This window comes from Durotheca rogersii (assembly GCF_024521655.1).
Source record: "Durotheca rogersii strain YMJ 92031201 chromosome Unknown GGS23scaffold_55, whole genome shotgun sequence".
Classification (NCBI taxonomy): Eukaryota; Fungi; Ascomycota; class Sordariomycetes; order Xylariales; family Xylariaceae; genus Durotheca; species Durotheca rogersii.
In genome coordinates, this window is record NW_026251286.1 from 56,933 (window position 1) to 74,615 (window position 17,683).

General features: G+C 40.0%; 2 protein-coding genes across 2 annotated transcripts; both read left to right on the forward strand.

Moving 5' to 3' along the window:
* The first annotated feature begins 7,296 nt into the window (after positions 1-7,296).
* Positions 7,297-8,059, forward strand: GGS23DRAFT_589867 (acyl-CoA N-acyltransferase). The gene is made up of 3 exons (XM_051517652.1): positions 7,297-7,624; positions 7,680-7,986; positions 8,041-8,059. The coding sequence occupies exons 1-2, from the start codon at positions 7,344-7,346 to the stop codon at positions 7,927-7,929; spliced, it is 531 nt and encodes a 176-aa protein (XP_051367218.1). The 5' UTR covers positions 7,297-7,343; the 3' UTR covers positions 7,930-7,986; positions 8,041-8,059.
* A 2,985-nt stretch (positions 8,060-11,044) lies between these two features.
* GGS23DRAFT_589875 (patatin-domain-containing protein) lies at positions 11,045-13,693 on the forward strand. Its single transcript, XM_051517653.1, has one exon. It carries the CDS (start codon positions 11,153-11,155, stop codon positions 13,271-13,273), a length of 2,121 nt encoding a protein of 706 aa, XP_051367219.1. The 5' UTR covers positions 11,045-11,152; the 3' UTR covers positions 13,274-13,693.
* The last annotated feature ends 3,990 nt before the right edge of the window (positions 13,694-17,683 follow it).

Here is a 17,683-nt window from a genome sequence, read left to right on the forward strand (position 1 = left end):
AGTTACCTATCCCACTACCTACTTATTGCTATTGTAATCGTTCCCAGTTGGCCCTATTTCCTAACTTATCCTGTTAGCCTTTAATTAAACTAGCTAGCTTTTAGTTGATTAGGGTTAATCGGGATTAGGATTAGGTTGAATAGGAACGAGAGTCACCGTACCTATTGCTATTAGGAGTTTAATTACTCCTTACGGATTAATTAAACTAGAGAGGCTATAGTAGTACGGTGGATCTAGGCTACGTAGCCTTTTCGATATCTATTTATATGGGTCGCGTACTTATATTTTCATTAGTTAGACTTAAACCTGTAGCTATTACGACCTATAGCCATTTACTCGTTTCTTACTATGCCTTTCTAGCCATCCTCGTTCCCCCTTTCTAGTCTTTTTCTCTTCCCTTTCTCCTTTCCTAGCTGCCGTTTTTAGCTGGCCGATTAACCGATTACAGCTGTTTATAGCTATGATCTTGGGTTGATCGGCACTGGGCCAGTTGTTGGCAGTTGGATAGTCCTTATTTCGTGCCTCTATCACAGCGTGCCCACGCTACTCCTGTTCACTATAGGTCTAAGTCGAACTAATGAAAATATAAGTACGCGACCCATATAAATACGCATCCAAAAGGCTACGTGGCCTAGATCTACCGTACCAATATACTATCCGGGACTCTAGCATCGCGTACGCTCTGCTCCTCCTCAGTACTCGCGCCTATTATATTAACGAAATTAAGGGCGTTATAAGAGTAAAGGATTTTCTCGAAGTAGTTAGGGCTAAGATCGTAGTCGATTAGGCTACTCGGGTATTAATCACTCTTACGGAAGTTAAAAAACTCGGCGAATAACTAAAGACCTTTAAATAATTAGGTATCGTATTTAGCGCTTTCGCTACTGAGAATAAGTAAAAAGGTAAATCGGGTTATAGAATTTTTGTAATAACCTATTAAAGTCCGATATTAGAGGCGAAATGAGGTAATAATAGCAGCTAAGGAAAAGTAATGAGCTCCGAATGTCCTTATAAGTTTAGAGGTAGATTATATATATAGCTAGCTCGCTCTTACAGAATCCTTTAAAAGTCCGTTACTAGTTAAACTATACGCTACTTAAAAGATATTCCGACTAATATCATACGAAAGATTAAAGCTAAATACCAATTACTTAAATACATTAAGCTCCGAAATTAAATTAACCGCTAAGAATAGAACGTTCCCGTAAATAATATACCTAATAGTCGCTCCGGAAACGGGGGAGGAAATAACGCTACTACCTAGCTAGCTAATATTAGCACTATAGTTATCGACCTACGTATTATATACCTATTTACCTGAATTAAAATCTACTTTATAATAGATTTAGTCCGATACCTACCTTTGGAAAGTACCGTTTTCGATAATGTAGTGGTGCGGTGGATCTAGGCCACGTAGCCTTTTCGATGTATATTTATATGGGTCGCGTACTTATATTTTCATTAGTTAGACTTAGACCTGTAGATATTACGACCTATAGCCATTTATTCGTTTCTTGCTATGCCTTTCTAGCCATCCTCGTTTTTGCCTTTCTAGTTCCCTTTCCTAGCTGCCGTTTTTAGCTGGCCGATTAACCGATTATAGCTGTTTATAGCTATGATCTTAGTTGATCGGTATTAGGCCAGTTGTTGGTAGTTAGGTAGTCCTTATTTCGTGCCTCTATTATAGCGTGCCTACGCTGCTCCTGTTCAGTGGCGACCACCCAGTAGCTCGTCCTTACCTCATCTTAGGAGTGACCTTTTGCGATCGTTTTTGCAGTCATTAGGTTCAGGATTCGTCGATTAGGAGATTCCCTGATTTTTAGTTGATTAGGAGCTGTTTTCGTGGCTCTAGAGCCGTTTTTTTCGTGGCTTTTAGCTTTTGAGCCTTTTTAGGTGGCTGGATTAATAGGAAGGGCAGACAACTATGGCGACCATTAATAACTACGCCCTTCCATTAGCTTTTAATCAGCTTACCTGAAAGCTCGTTCGCCGATTAGTGGATCTATCTTATCCTCGTTTCTTAATTGTTTCTTTTGAAGGAGCTATGCCCGTTTTTACCTGGTTTTACCTCCGTCGTTTTTTAAGTGCTTAGATGGTAGTTTTTCGCCCTTAGTTGATTTGACTAAGTTACCGCTACCACCCCCTTTTTTTTATAACCTCGCACGCGCTTGAAGGCATCCGTTCTTTACCGATTAGTTTATTTTAATTGCAAGAGGCTTGCCGATAGCTCCGATCGCCCTTGTTTTATTCCTTCCAGCCAGTTACGGCACCTGGGGAGGTTTCTCCTCTTTAATCGATAAGGTGCTACGATGCCTTTAATTACCATACGAAGATACCGATAGACCTTATACCTACGCCATAAGCCTGATCGGGGACGTACCGATTAGGATTAAGAGATCCATATAAACGATACCGCGATACGAACGAATTAAATACGATATTAAATAAGATAGCCTAGAAATAGCCATAAGATAGAAACGAGTTATAGGATTACCTAGAGACCCCTCTTATCGCCTTTACCGATATATAGTTGGTAGGAAGAGCCTAGAGAGCCCTTAGAACTACGTATAGGGGAGGGATCGAGGGTTAAGGAAAGCCCGGTAGATACTGCCGGACGAATATAGGAACGGTTATACGAAACGAGTTATAGAAACGGGCATTGAATAGGATATATTAGTTAGTTTATAGGATTAGGAATTAGTTAAAAAGGATCGGTAAAAGATAGCTATGGACGAGAAGGACGGAGATTACGTTATATCGTATGGGATTATTTCTTTGTTTCTTACGGAAGCTACGTTTGTTTTACCTGCCCGTTGTAGTTTCTGTTTTCCTGACGGATCCCTATTGTTTTTTAATGGCCCTAATGGACCTGGCTCGCTCTTAGTTGATTAGGGTTAATTAGGAATAGGTTGATTAGGTTAGTTTATAGGTTATAGCTCCGCTAGCCTAGTTCTTATTATTAGGTCTTTCCTGTTTCCTATTAATCGTTAATTAAACTAGCTTAGCTCCTAGTTAATAGCGATTGAATAGGTTCGGGATTGATTAGGTTTAGGCATAGTTAGGTACGGTTGCAGTCACCTACCCTACTACCCACTTGTTGCTGTTGCAATTGTCTCCCGTTGTTTCAGGATTACCTGTTTTCCTGACTTATCCTGTTGGCCTTTGATTGAACTGGCTAGCTTTCAGTTGATCAGGGTTGATCGGGATCAGGTTGATCAGTGGTTGATCAGGTTCAACAGGAAACGAGGGCCACCGCACCTGTTATTAGGAGTTCAATTGCTCCTTGCGGATTAATTAAACTAGGGAGGCTGTAGTGGTGCGGTGGATCTAGGCCACGTAGCCTTTTCGATATATATTTATATGGATCGCGTACTTATATTTTCATTAGTTAGACTTAGACCTATAGATATTACGACCTATAGCCATTTACTCGTTTCTTGCTATGCCTTTCTAGTTATCCTCGTCTTTGCCTTTCTAGTTCCCTTTCCCAGCTGCCGTTTTTAGCTGGCCGATTAACCGATTACAGCTGTTTATAGCTGTAATCTTAGTTGATCGGTACTAAGCCAGTTGTTAGTAGTTAGGCAGTCCTTATTTCGTGCCTCTATTATAGCGTGTCTACGCTGCTCCTGTTCAATAATTATAAAGCTTTCTACCTTGTTAATAATCGCAACCTTTTAATAAATGGGTCGTTCGTTCTTACTAGAGATGGATAAACAGTCGAAGCTAATATAACAAGCTTCCTTATTACTAGTACGGGTCATAGGATTATTAAGAAATATATCTTAAATTAATCTAATAAGCTTACCTTTAATTTAAAGCTTAAGGACGTCGTACTTATTAAAGATTTTTACATTAATATTATCTCCAAAGCGAAACTTCGTAGTATAGGTATTTAGTTTTACGGTTTAGATTATACTTTAAGGAATAAAACCCCCGAGAAAAGTACTATAGTAAGGAAGCTAAAGCGACGCTTTAACCTAGTCTTTTTCGAATTTAAATAGTTCTCTTTTTATTCATAAGTCCTATCCGTAATATTATTTTGTCGCGTAAAACGTAGACGCCTACATTTACGCTTTGCGGTATGTATGCTTATATAGGCTGGTTTAATTACTACGTAACATATTTATAATACCATCGAGCATTTCACGTAGCGTAGCGTCGATCGTAATAATACCTTATTTCCCGGAAAGAAATGTCCAGTAGAGAAGATCGAGAGATACTACTAAACCGAGAGAAGACTCCGAGGCATTCTAGTATTAAAGAATAAGGTATCTTAGCCTTAAGACGCTTAAAGCCTTTGTTAAAAACGCCCAGAACGTTAAGATTAATAGTATACCTATAATTAAGTACGAGTATTATAGTTGAGCGATAGGTAAGAGAGTAATTTCGCGCCGTCTACTAATATATCGCTCGCTACGTTCCTTCTAGAAGGTATATTACGATCTATTTAACTACCTGGAAGGTTATAATATGTTTAAGTAGCTTATCGTAATCAAGGATAAATTTAACGAAATGTTATAAGTTAAGACTCTAAAAAGTAAGTAAGGTTTATTAGTAATAAGAATTCTTTGATTCTTTAAGAGATAGTATAGTAGTGCGGTAAGACATGCTCTCTTGATGTACTACGTAACACGCTACGATAGGCCTTATGCCTATATAGAATAACCATAGCTCCCGTAAGTACGGGCTATACTATACTTATCATCGAGTTTACTACTTAATTAGATTACTATCTTTATTATTTTTACTTTAATTAAAGATTTCTTTTTATTCTTAGATTCGTTATTCTTTTATTAATATATTTATTTTAATTATAGGCGCTTACGTTACTTCGTCGTACCGCTATGGCCGAATAAGTAACTTTTACGTTTTACTTCTTTTCTCCCCTTACCTCTTATACCTTCGGGCTAGCGACTATTACATCTCTACGACTAAGGAGTATAGCTAAGATATAATAACTACAATAGATTCCTCCTCTTTCGGTTAGTATAGTAATATTAGTTTCATCCGTCTTAAACTATCGTACGAACTATAGTTTTCGATAGAATATACTTTCGAGTAAACCTATCCGGGCCTTTAGTATCGCGTCCGCTCTACTCCTCCTTACTACCGCTTAATTAAGAGCGAGTAATTACGTGAGTAATTATTTTCATTTATAACGGATTATGGAAAACTAAGTAAGGGGTACGAAGAGTATATAACTTAGGAGAAAATATTACTACTAATAAACTGGAGCATATACGGATAAGGGGACTTAAGGGAGCCCGAGATAGGGTACCTAGTAATCGATTAACCTTAACGAGGCATACCGAAACTAGGGAGTAACCCCCCTGGGTTATTATCGCGAGTAAAGGACTATAGTTAACCTTATTATCGTAAGCTTAACTAGGGGGTATATTACGTAGATATATATCCCTAGTAGGAACTACCTAGCTTACCTAAGCTAGTTAAGTACTTTTATATATACCCGTAGATTACTCTATACTCTTTAGTAGCTTTTCTTCTTTTTAGTTAATTAATATATACCTTCTTACCCGTATTTTGTTACTTTCTTTACGCGTAACCTATTAACCTATACGTAGCTCTCGCAAGCTACGTAATAGATAGTTAGTTAATTTCCCTTCTTCTTCCTACCTTCCGTTGCTCCTAAGAAGCAACCTTAGTGCCTACGTAGCTCTCTCGATCTATGTATTAACATATAAAGTACAGAATTAACTGCGTATTAAAATAACTAAATTAGGTAATAGGGTTACTATTTATAATTTCGGCGAGGCTACCGCCTCCGTGCGTAACAAATTAAAATCGAAGCCGATATACGGCCTATGTATTAGGATACTATCTGTTATCGGATACCGTTAGGATACTAGATTAGTCATGTAGAATATTAGGATACTAATACCATGGGAGTAATATTAATGGCCTAGCAGCTATTGGCGGTAATAATAACCTTTCTTCTTCCGATAAACCTTATAAGTAACTTATTTTCCAAATTTTATAATATAAAAAAAGTACGCGATTAAATAATAATATACGTTAGCGTTAATTTTATTATATGAAATTTACTTACGAAATAAATCTTTATTTGTATTAATAGTAATAACGACGACGATAATAATGATAACGGCAACGATAGCGACCATAATAATGATAAGGAAAGTGTGCTACTTTATAAAGTTTACTTTAATAAAATTAAGCAATTATAAATTAATGCTTACGTAAAAAGAACTACTATATAAAATAATATAAAAAACATAAAAAATTACATATATACGATAGTTGATAAATATAAAAAATAATTATTATTATTATAATAATTATTACGTTTACGTTAACATATTTTAGGAAACCGAGCCCGAGCTCGTTAAGTTTATAAAATAAAATACAAATACGATTTTCAAAAAAGAATTTTAGAAAGATACATTAATTTATAATGAAACTTGCTAACGTAGAAATTTAATTTAAAATAAGCTTTTAATAAAGTTTATAAAAAAACTAGAAAGGTAATCCGTAAAACGGAAAAACGAATAATAAGATAGAAAGGATTACATATTAATGTCTTTTTTAAAGACAAGTTATTACAAGAAACCTTATATATATTACAAAAAAAAGATACGAATACGTAGAAAAACGTAAAAAGAAAACGTAAAAGGAAGAATAATAAAAGTATAATTTTAAGGTTTCCATATTTTTGATAAATATAACGTTCTTTTTTAATATATAAATTACGTACCTATGTAATTTTAACTTTAAAAAACTTTTTCTCTATTAAATTTCTTTTATATTTCATTCTTATTAAATTCGTTTTACTTTGTACGTTTTTTATTATAAATATTATATACTTTATTCAATATAATATACATTAACATAAAAATTTAAACCAGTTTCGTATTTATAATAAATCATTTCTTATAAGTTATAAGTTTTTTATATACAGTTTCTTACATCTTTTAGGTTTTCTATAATGAATAAAGTTTGTAAACAGAAAAGTCGTTATTAGATAAATTAAATATACTTCTTATATTTCTTTATTCTCTAAATAAGTTATTATTTTTAACGTTTATATTAAAAATATGCCCTAATTATTCAGCTTTGCAGAATAATCTCGACAGTATTTTAATTTTTAAAAACCTATATTAATAGCGTTAGACGTAGTTAAAAATAGCGACTTTTGCTGTTTTTTTGTAAGGGGCACGGTGGCCGGTGGTAGGTGTGGCCTGTGGTCACGTGACAGGTGGTACGAGATTCTCGAATGCGTACCCACGTCGAGGGGCGTTAAATAGGTAGGTAGGTATACCTGTACCTGTTAGATTAAACCCGTCTGTTCTCAGCAGGAATTTGTACCAATGAGTGATACGAAGGCTCTGTTCTCCGCCTCGCTCATCTCGCAGGAAGTCAGCCGCTCCCTGCCTGATGGTTTCGCCATCCGCCCGCTGGAGAGGGGAGACTATGGCAAAGGTCTCTTCGACTGCCTCCAGGTTCTCACGTGGACCGGTGACGTCAAAGAGGCTGAATTCGTCCAGACATACAACGAGATGATTGACGCGCAAGGAACATATTACTTTGCCGTTATCGAGCACGAGAACCGCATCGTCGGAACGGGAGCTCTAATCGTGGAAAAGAAACTGTGCGTCCTTCCTACTTCCAGGATTAGAGGCGGCGTCGGATTCTTACGAGACTAGCATACATAACCGCGGCAAGTGCGGGCATATCGAAGAGATCGCTGTAGCGGAGGAACACCGGGGTAAAGGGCTTGGCTTGACGATGATCCGAGCCCTCGACTCCGTGGCCATGAACGTCGGCTGCTACAAGAACATCCTCAACTGCGGGCCCCGCAACGAACCGTTCTATGTCAAATGCGGGTACCACCATTCCGGCATGGAGATGTCGCGCTACTTTGAAGAGGAGCAGAACGCGTATCGGCGTGGATGAGGGGTCTCGGAGCTGGAGAGGGAAGTCGGGGCGAACGGCAGAGAGGGCTGTCAATAGGTATTTGATGGGAGCAAAGACAGCAACATACCTTAACTAAGTAACATTCTATAGTTGCCTAGGTACGTAGAAGCTTCGCTATGACGGCGGCAAAACCAGGCCCTACCGGTATCATCATCTTCCAGCCCAAGGGAGCCCGCAAGAACGTGTGCCGCACCCCAAGTGCGGAGACTTTGCCTCCCCCCTCGATCCTCTCGGGGGTATCGGACAGGCGGGGTGCACCGACAAACGAACCGGGCCTGTTCTGCACCCCCGGCCCATCGGCATTACATTTGCGAAAAAGTGTGGGCGTGATCAGGTTGTAATAGGGGTTGCTGCTCGGCGGCATGAGGGTGGTGCCATACCCAGATCGAAGCAATCGCCCTCTTCTACCAGTCGTCGTAGTCTAACGTGCCCTGGAGGGCATACTTGCGTTGCACCATAGCCGGCTTGCTTACTTGCTCACCCGCCACTTGCCCTAGCCTCGCAACCGGGTTCGCCGTCAACGGTACGCCACCCACGGGCGGGAGAGAGATTCCGTCTCGCATGGTGACCGTGCTTCGTGGGATGAGGACCCGCTGCCGACCTGGATACATCGTTGCTTGCCAACAAGACCGACACGCGCCGTAAACGCAAACATGGCGTACGTGTTCGGAGCCGTCCAACCAGATCGGATGGACAGCGTTCGGATTGGCAGCTCTTGGTGTTCCTTGCGGGGAGCCATACGACCAGCTGATCATGCACGCACCCGAGAGTATGCAGGCGCTTTGTCACCCACGCATGTAGGCAGGAGACCCTGCATAGTTATGCCCTGGTTCTACACGTGCTCTGGAATGGCCGACGAATGAGACGTAGGTAGGTACTGTTCCTCTAAGCTTCAGTGAAGCCATCGGATTCAGCGATCCTAACGCAACGCTAGGACGCGTATGCCGTCGCAAAAAGGAAGCTTTTGTATTTAATTCTATCGACTATGGGAAGCCGTGAGGATGGTGATGGAAATCTAGGTGCCCTAAGGCTATGCAGTTTTTCTGCGAGCTATCCGATTTTATGAAAATGATGAACGACTCCGATGTATTCCAAACGTAGACTTGGGTCAGGCATGCCTTGAGCATCCTCTACCTAGAATCCCCAAACGCCTATTTTCATCTCTATATTCTTTTTGTGGGGGGGGGGGGGGGGGCGAGCAGGTCGTGAAGTATTCTCGAGGCCGAGATTATTGCCTAGGCCCGTCCCTCTTGTCCTTTCTAGCAGCCCCATAGGGAGGATGTGGAGCTGCGGCTTCGTATCCGGATGAGTGATGATTGTAGATAGCAACGTCTCTGTCACCGCATCGACGGTGGGCATCGATATGGTATCCTCCTTCGGATCAAGTTAGTCATCATTGGCGTGTTCATTTGGCTATGTGAGGTTGTACATACCACTGACGGCTGATCGGAACTGTTCGTGCATGACGCCTGTGTAGGAGTCGGAGCTGGCGCTCGGACGTGAGTTGCCGCTGTTGACGATAACTGGGGAGGATCTGGAGTAAGAGGACTTGTCGTTGGAAGATCCCATCTTGACCCTGTTGTGCCCCGGCCCCGGATTGTGATGAGATAATCAGGTTTCGTAGTAGGCAGGTATATACGGCTCTCGCACGGTTGACTAACGACACTTGATTATGAGGTAGGGATAGTGGCAATCACCTGGTCGTTAAAGGCATGAGAAACGAGCAAAAAGCAGAGGTGAAAGATGGAACTCTGGTATTCTCCCTCGCTCTCCCTTCCCCTCTCTCTCCCTCTCTCCCTCTCTATCTATATATATATACACACACACACACACACACAGAACAGGGCAGGATATTAATATGCCTAGTCGAGAATCCTAATGATGATCTGTGTGAGGAAAAGACAAACAACAGGCGATGGTAGCACCTGCATAGCAACGGTTGGTGGCAACTAAGCGGCGGAGCAGAGCCATAGGCTGACTAGATCGGGGTCTGAGGAGGCAGCGACGATGACAGCCGAGAGTTCAGTGTTCGGTCAACGCACACCGAAGCAATGAGTCACTTGGCCGGAGTTCAAGGCAGACAGGAAGGGGAGGGAGGGAAAGGGGGGACCGGCGGTGAGGCAGCGGCCCAGGAAGCGAAAGCTGAGCAACAACATATTCTGCGCCTGGTGAGGTGGAAGCGGGTTATAGAGGCAGCAAGAGGCAGAGGGAGAGAGTCGGGAAGCGAGAGGCAGAAAAAAACCCCCAATACGTCTGCTATGCATCCACTCGTCTTTGCCTAGTTGCGCGCACTGGTGGCGCGGTTAGTACGGAGCTGAGCACATAGCTAAGGCTGAGTGTCGCGAACGTTTCCTGACGCGTCGTAGGTTCGGTATGTGTCGTCCTCTGCGTCGCCCCGTCGCAGGCTGCACTGCTGCTGGGCCGCCGAGTGGGGGCTGATGTGCCGAGGCTCAGGTTACGTTACCGGATTGGGTTGGGTTGGGTTTAGTTTGGCGGGGCTTCTCCAGGTACCCAGGGTCGGTCCTATGGGCCTTGGAGGGAGGGGTTAGGTATACCCACAGGCAAGTAGACGGGCACCTATACCTACCTACCTAGGTACCTGTAAGGGCAGGCAGACGAGGTACCCGAGGCAGCAGTCATTGTACACAGGTACCTCGTGACGTGCAAATAAGCCTTGGGGGTAACATAGGTCGACAGGATGCGGGAAAAGGGCAACGGCAAATGCTACACCACTCACCGAGACTCGCTGCGGAAATCCAGAAACACTAGTTAGGACTTCTAGTGTCCTTCCTATGAGTAAGTCTAGGACAAGACGCAATCAATCCGCCGTCAGCTACGTCTCCATATCGTAGGTATTGTCACGGGCGCATCGGTTTGCGTCTGCCTAACGCACCTTAGGGTAGCTATTCGAGTGCTAGGTAAGTAAGGATAAAGGCCTATTAGTTCCCGCTAGGCTTGATCGAGTCGGGATAGTCACGTGCTGCTAATGTCCCGCTGACCTAGCCGGTGTAGTCTGTAATCACATGACATGTGGTACGTATTGAGGCCTACCTTAGGTACCTAGGTACCTCTATCCACACACCTACTACGTCAGCAGGTAGTTAGGTTGGGTAGAGGTAGGTTACCGACATTCCAGCGCTTTCTTCTGCGCATCGCATAGAAGCTGAAGCGACCGTACTTAAGCGAGCCTCAACTGCACACGATGGCCTATATTCCTGACATCCTGTCCCGTAGCCCCTCGCTCCGGGGTTTCCGCGTGGGAGATTCGCTAAAGGCTGGACAGGGGACCGCGCTCTGGCATAATACTTTATCCTGGACACATGGCATCCTTGCCGGCCTACTTCCCGACAGTCTCACGCGTCAGGGAAGAGACAAGGCCAGGTGCCTCAAGGAACGGAGACACACGCTGCTGGCACAGCTGCAAAGTGCTGAATCATACCTGGAATGGGATGCAGCCGCCCGTGAGCTAGACGTCCTCGAGGGCAATGAGGAGTGGAAGACGGATACTTCTACCGGCGACTATAACCCAGATCTCCTTGAGTTGCGTTTGCGAGAGCTCGATCAGGCCCGCACCAACTACGATACGCGGACTATGATGCATCTCATTCGAACCGCTCTCTCGCGAGACCTTGGGGGCATGGGTAATATCGACCTTTACCACCATTCCTACCGCGGCACCAAGAAGTTGATTGAGCGATATGTAGACTCTTCTTTACAGGCGATCACTTGTTTGGTGGAAAGGAGTGTCTGTTACCTCCCTACCGACTTGGATCCTAGGGACTTGTTGGATGCGGTGCTTTATGCTCGCCAGAGCTTCGGTCGAAGCGCTCTCCTACTCAGCGGCGGGGGCACTTTTGGTATGACTCATATCGGTGTTCTCAAGGCCATGTTCGAAGCAAAGCTACTCCCGCGCATTATCTCAGGTGCATCAGCCGGCTCTATAGTCTGTGCTGTGGTCTGTTCGAGGACTGACGACGAGATCCCCCAGTTGCTCGAAGAGTTTCCGCATGGAGATCTAGCTGTATTCGAGGAAGACGGTAACGAGGACGGCATCCTCGGCCACTTAAGGAGACTCCTTACCGAGGGAAATTGGTCCGACATCAAGCATTTGACGCGCGTGATGCGCAACTTGCTCGGTGATTTGACATTCCAGGAAGCCTACAATCGTACCAGAAGGATATGTAATATTTGCGTCTCCCCAGCTTCTATATACGAGCTCCCTCGTCTGCTCAATTATGTCACGGCGCCGAATGTCTTGATATGGTCTGCTGTCGCGGCATCCTGCTCGGTTCCATTCATCTTCAGTGCCGCACCGCTGCTCGTCAAGAACCCTCTGTCAGGCGAGCACAGCACCTGGAACCCCACTCCCCAGATGTGGATTGACGGCTCTGTCGACAACGACCTTCCCATGACGCGGCTCGCTGAGATGTTCAATGTCAATCATTTCATCGTCTCACAGGTAAACCCTCACGTCGTCCCCTTCCTCGCCAAAGACACGTCTAGTCCACCTACTGGTGCTCGTTGTCAGAATGTCTGCGGGGAGGAGTCTGCGTGGCTGGGTGCCATTACTTCGCTAGCTAAGAGCGAGGCCCTGCACAGGATGCAATTCATGGCCGAGATAGGTATCTTCCCGACACTCCTCGGTAAACTGCGGTCTATCCTCAGTCAAAAATACTCGGGCGATATCAACATCCTTCCGGCTCTGGATATCTGGGACCTGCCTAAAGTATTGAAGAACCCGACAGCCGAGTTTATGATGCAATCGTGTCTACTGGGCGAACGTGCAACCTGGCCTAAACTATCACGTATTCGTGACCGGTGCGCTATTGAGCTGGCTCTAGACCGTGCTGTCCACGCGTTGCGTGCCCGCGTCGTTTTTAGCAAGAGTCAGGCCGACTTACGAAGAATGGTGACTAGTTCGCTGGTGAGCACGCATGAGGGAAGACACGGGCCATTTATATCGCCCCAAGTTGACGTCTCTCTAACCAAGGACAACCTGAAATATCGCCATCGACGGTCGAGCGGGAGTAGTGTGTTATTCCCGCCCCGCGGCGGTTTTGCCAACGATGCCCCGTGTAGGATAACAGACGGGGATACGGATAAGGAACGCGTTGAGATCAGCATGCGTCCCTCCGATACCACACCCAGGTTGAAGCTACGGAAACCCCCCAAGATCAGCCATGCGCGTAAGAGGGGACCTAAACCCACTCCCGCTCCATCTTTAGCCGGGGAGAGTATTCCTCGTGATTTCTCTCGGCCTCATTCACCCGCCAGGGCCGAACTTGCAAATGGTATACCTACAGAGAACCTATCCTTCCTCTAACGGCAGCAGGCACAGCGGCACCTACAACTCCCGGGGTTGTTGTCGGCGAACCGGGCACCGCACAACAACCCAGAGCTCGACTATGACTGGCTCTGCCCCACGGCGCTTGGTTTGAAGATGTCAAATATTACACAATAGACGAGAGAATAACGTACTGGGTTTTCTCGAGACTATATAACGCACTTAGAACTAAACCCTTAGCGATAGGCAGTGCCGCGGATAACAGGGCAGGTTTCTTTAAAGGTGTGGGCGCGTAAGCGTACTCACATGTGGCTGTATACGGAAGCCCATATCTGCACTAGGGAAAAAACCATTTTTGGGATAGGTGAACCCCGGGGTAGGAAGGGGTATGGTTAGCACGTACAATATATACAATTAAGCATCTATACGCTCGTACCTTTGCACGACGTTCGGTACGTACCATACAGGGAGGGGGGTCTATGGATAGTATGTCAGTAATAAAGTTAGGGTACCGATACGGTAACTAAGTCTAGTAAGGGTTACCTTAACTAGTTATTCTTTCGGAGGAGTTAAAAGAATTAAAGCAAAGGTCGCGGTACCGATCTTATTACCTTCCCTTCTTATAATTTCAAGATGGTTTTTATAACTACGTAGGAACTAATGTCTAGACGGATATAATGTCTATATTCCATAGGTACCTACCTACCTACCTACCTACCTACCTACCTACCTAGACTTATCTACCTAGACCTATTATCTTCATCTTTTTTCTACAAACACCATGATCTATTACCCATCTTCGAACCTATCTGCGAACCTATCTACGAACCTGTAGGAGCTAGTTTAGGCGTGTGGAATCTATCTATCTATCATCTATCTTCGAACCTATGGGAGATAGTTCGTAGGCGTAGAATCTATCTATCTTCGAACCTATAGAAGCTAGTTCGCGCATATGGAATCTATGGGAGCTAGTTTGCACGCGTGGAATCTATCTACCTATCTTCGAACCTATAGGAGTTAGTTCATGTACGTGGAATCTATCTACTACTTATCTTCGAAGGTAGGTAATAGACGTAAAAGATATAAAGATATAAAGGTACGTACTTAGTAACCTAGAGGTAACTGGGTAATCTTATAGAATGTACCTTTTTTTAAAATAAAGATATTATATCCAGATAGTAACTATGTTGAAAAATGGTAATAATATTAGCCTAGAGTTTAACTTATTCTTATTACCAGGTAGATACTATGTTTAGTTATAGAAAGGATTACTAACATAGTATTAATAGACCCCCCCCTCCCTGTATAGTAATTATTATACTAGAAAAAGTTTTACCCTATCCGAAGGTACTTATTCTTTATATGAAAATTAATAAATACCCTTATCGATAAAGTACGTATCTATATATTTATATTTATTTACTTCTTAAAAAAACCCCTTTTTTAAAAATTTTTTTTTTAATATTTAAAATTTTTTTTAATCATTTTTGAAATCTTTCTAGTTTTTATACTTATTATATTGTAAATAAATAAAGGTATTATATTAATGAATTTATTACTGTATAAGTTTATATTATAATTTATAGTTTAAAATATAAAGTTTAAATATATATATAATTATTATCTTCATTTTTAATTAAGTAATAAGATTATAAATTAATGACCATAGAATGTAGAATATTTATATTTATTATTTAAATGAATTAATAAGAAATTTAAATCTATTTAATAAATACTTAGTATAGTATTAAGATAATATAAAGTTTTCAATAAATAAAGAATTTAATTCAGCTTTTATTAATAAATTTAATGTTAATTAAATAAATCTTTCATTATAAATAATGAAAATATATAAAATTTATATTTATATTTTAATATATATTTCTATAATTTAATATTATATAGATTTTCTATAAGTTAGAAGAATTTTTAATAACAAATATATTTTATTTAAATTATTTTATATATATACTTTTATATTATAATGATAAAATAATATATAATCTTTATTATATTATGTAATATATTAAAATAAACTTTGTATTAATAGTAAATAAATATAGTATTTATAAATATTAATTTTATTATAATTATTAATTAATTAAATTATAAAGTTGATTATTTTTATTTTTATTTAAGATTGATTTTCCTTAAACTTATTATTTTTTTTAATTTAATATAATTATTTAAATTAATAGTATTTTAATTACTTTATAATATCGTAATAGCTAAGTAAATTACTTTTATACATAACTTCTTTTTTTTCCTTTACCTTTCTTTCATTTCGGTTAATACATATCATATTTCTATTACTAAAAGGTAAACTTAAGATATAATTATTATATTAAGTTCTTTACATTTAATATATATATATATTAATTTATTATATATATTATAACTGTTGATAAAATATACTTCAATATAAACTATATAAAATTTTAATATTACAAACGCTTTATTCTTTTATATATTTATTTAATATCTATTATAGTAGTACGGTAAGACATGCCTTCTTAATGTATCACGTAATACGCTACGATAGGACTTATGCCTATATAAAGTAACTATAGCTCCCGTAAGTACGGGACATGCTATGCTTATTATTTAGTTCATTACCTAGCTAGATTACTATCTTTATTATTTTTACCTTAATTAAAGATTCGTTTTTACCATTAGATTTATCGTTCTCCGATTAATATATCTATCTTAGTTATAGGCGCTTAAGTTACTTCGTCGTACCGCTATAGCCGAATAAATGACTTTTACGTTTTACCCCTTTTCTCCCCTTATCTCTTATGCCTTCGGGCTAGCGATTACTACATCTCTACGACTAAGGGGCATAGCTAAGATACGATAACTACATTAGATTCCTTACCTCTCGATTAATATAGCGGTATTAGTTTTATCTATCTTAGATCATCGTACGTACTATAATCTTCGATAAAGTATACTTTCGAGTAAACCTATCCGGATCTCTAGCATCGCGTACGCTCTGCTCCTTCTCACTATAAAAAAGTCAAAGGTTTTATATTAAGTTATTAATTTTGTGTCTTTAAAAAATGAATATTACAATATAAAAATAATTTTAAAGTAAATATAATAACATTATAATAATAACTTATTATCATAATTTTAAATAAGAATATATTATACTATAATAATTTAAAAGGTATTAATATAAAATAAAGAAAAATTTAATTTATAAATAGAAAAACTAAAATATTAAATATAATTATTTTAATTTAAGTTTAATTACTAATTATAAAGATTTAATAATTGTTAATATAAAGATAGGAAGAATAAAGAAGAAGCAAAATAAAAGGGATAACTACTTTATATGAATATAAAGCTTATTTTAATATATTACGTAATATATTAAAAGAATATATTTCATTATATTATTAGTATATATATATTTATTTAATTATTAATAGTTTTAACTTTATTTATTTTAAATTTATTTTACTTTAATTTAAAATTATTAGAATTCTATTTATTAATATATATAAATTTCAATTAATTCTATTCAGAGAATAGTTATAATACGCATAACCTCCTGTTATGCTGATTAATTACAGGGTTAAATACCTTTGTAAAAAACCCTGTAAAGGGGTATCATTTAAAGAATACTTTATTTTTATTAGTTGAAAGTTCGTATACGTTGTTTTAATTAGTTAAAAGTTTATATGACCCTCTTAAAATGGATGCATCCAATAAAACTGCAGCATACGCGACGGGATTCATATATCACTATTTACATACTAACGCGTCGATTTTCTTTCTTTATTAATCCTATTCATAGACGAATCAATCAATCCAGGTCAGTTTCTCCTCATTCAATCAAGAGTCGATTGCTAATCAATCCCTTTTCGCAGTTCAATCAAGAGTCGATTCCTACTTACCCCTTTTTCCGTAGCCTTCGGTGAGGTTCTAGGTTTTCGGCACGAAGACCTAGAGAAGCGCGGAGCGCTTCGACGTATTTTATTTATATTTATTTACATTCTTAAAAATTTAAACCTCGATGAACACATATTTCAGTTTGTAAAATTCAGATATAGTACTATCGGGGTCATGCACTAAACATACATTATATTCTCTTATGAGGGCGTGTACCTATATGTTATATATAGGGCGTTCGCTTTTAAAAATAGTTTTTTCCCTAGCGTAGATATGGGCTTCCGTAGCTGTAGAGATAAGCCTCCTGCTATAACCTAACTTAACTTAAATAAAAGGCCGGGTGCTATAATATACAAAAGCGATTGAATAACTAAAATATGTCAAAGCACTCCGCGCTTCTTTATGTTTTCGTGCTGAAAACCTAGAATCTCTCTACTGAACAGGAGCAGCGTAGGCACGCTATAATGAAGGCATGAGAAAAGGACTACCTAACTACTAATAACTAACCCAGTACCGATTAACCTAGATTATAGTTATAAATAGCTATAATCG

Bases quoted from the DNA above. Each gene is read 5' to 3' on its own strand.
- GGS23DRAFT_589867 (XM_051517652.1), top strand. From the start codon at position 7,344: ATGAGTGATACGAAGGCTCTGTTCTCCGCCTCGCTCATCTCGCAGGAA. The intron at 7,625-7,679 runs GTGCGTCCTTCC...TTACGAGACTAG, and splicing joins CTAATCGTGGAAAAGAAACT to CATACATAACCGCGGCAAGT.
- GGS23DRAFT_589875 (XM_051517653.1), top strand. From the start codon at position 11,153: ATGGCCTATATTCCTGACATCCTGTCCCGTAGCCCCTCGCTCCGGGGT.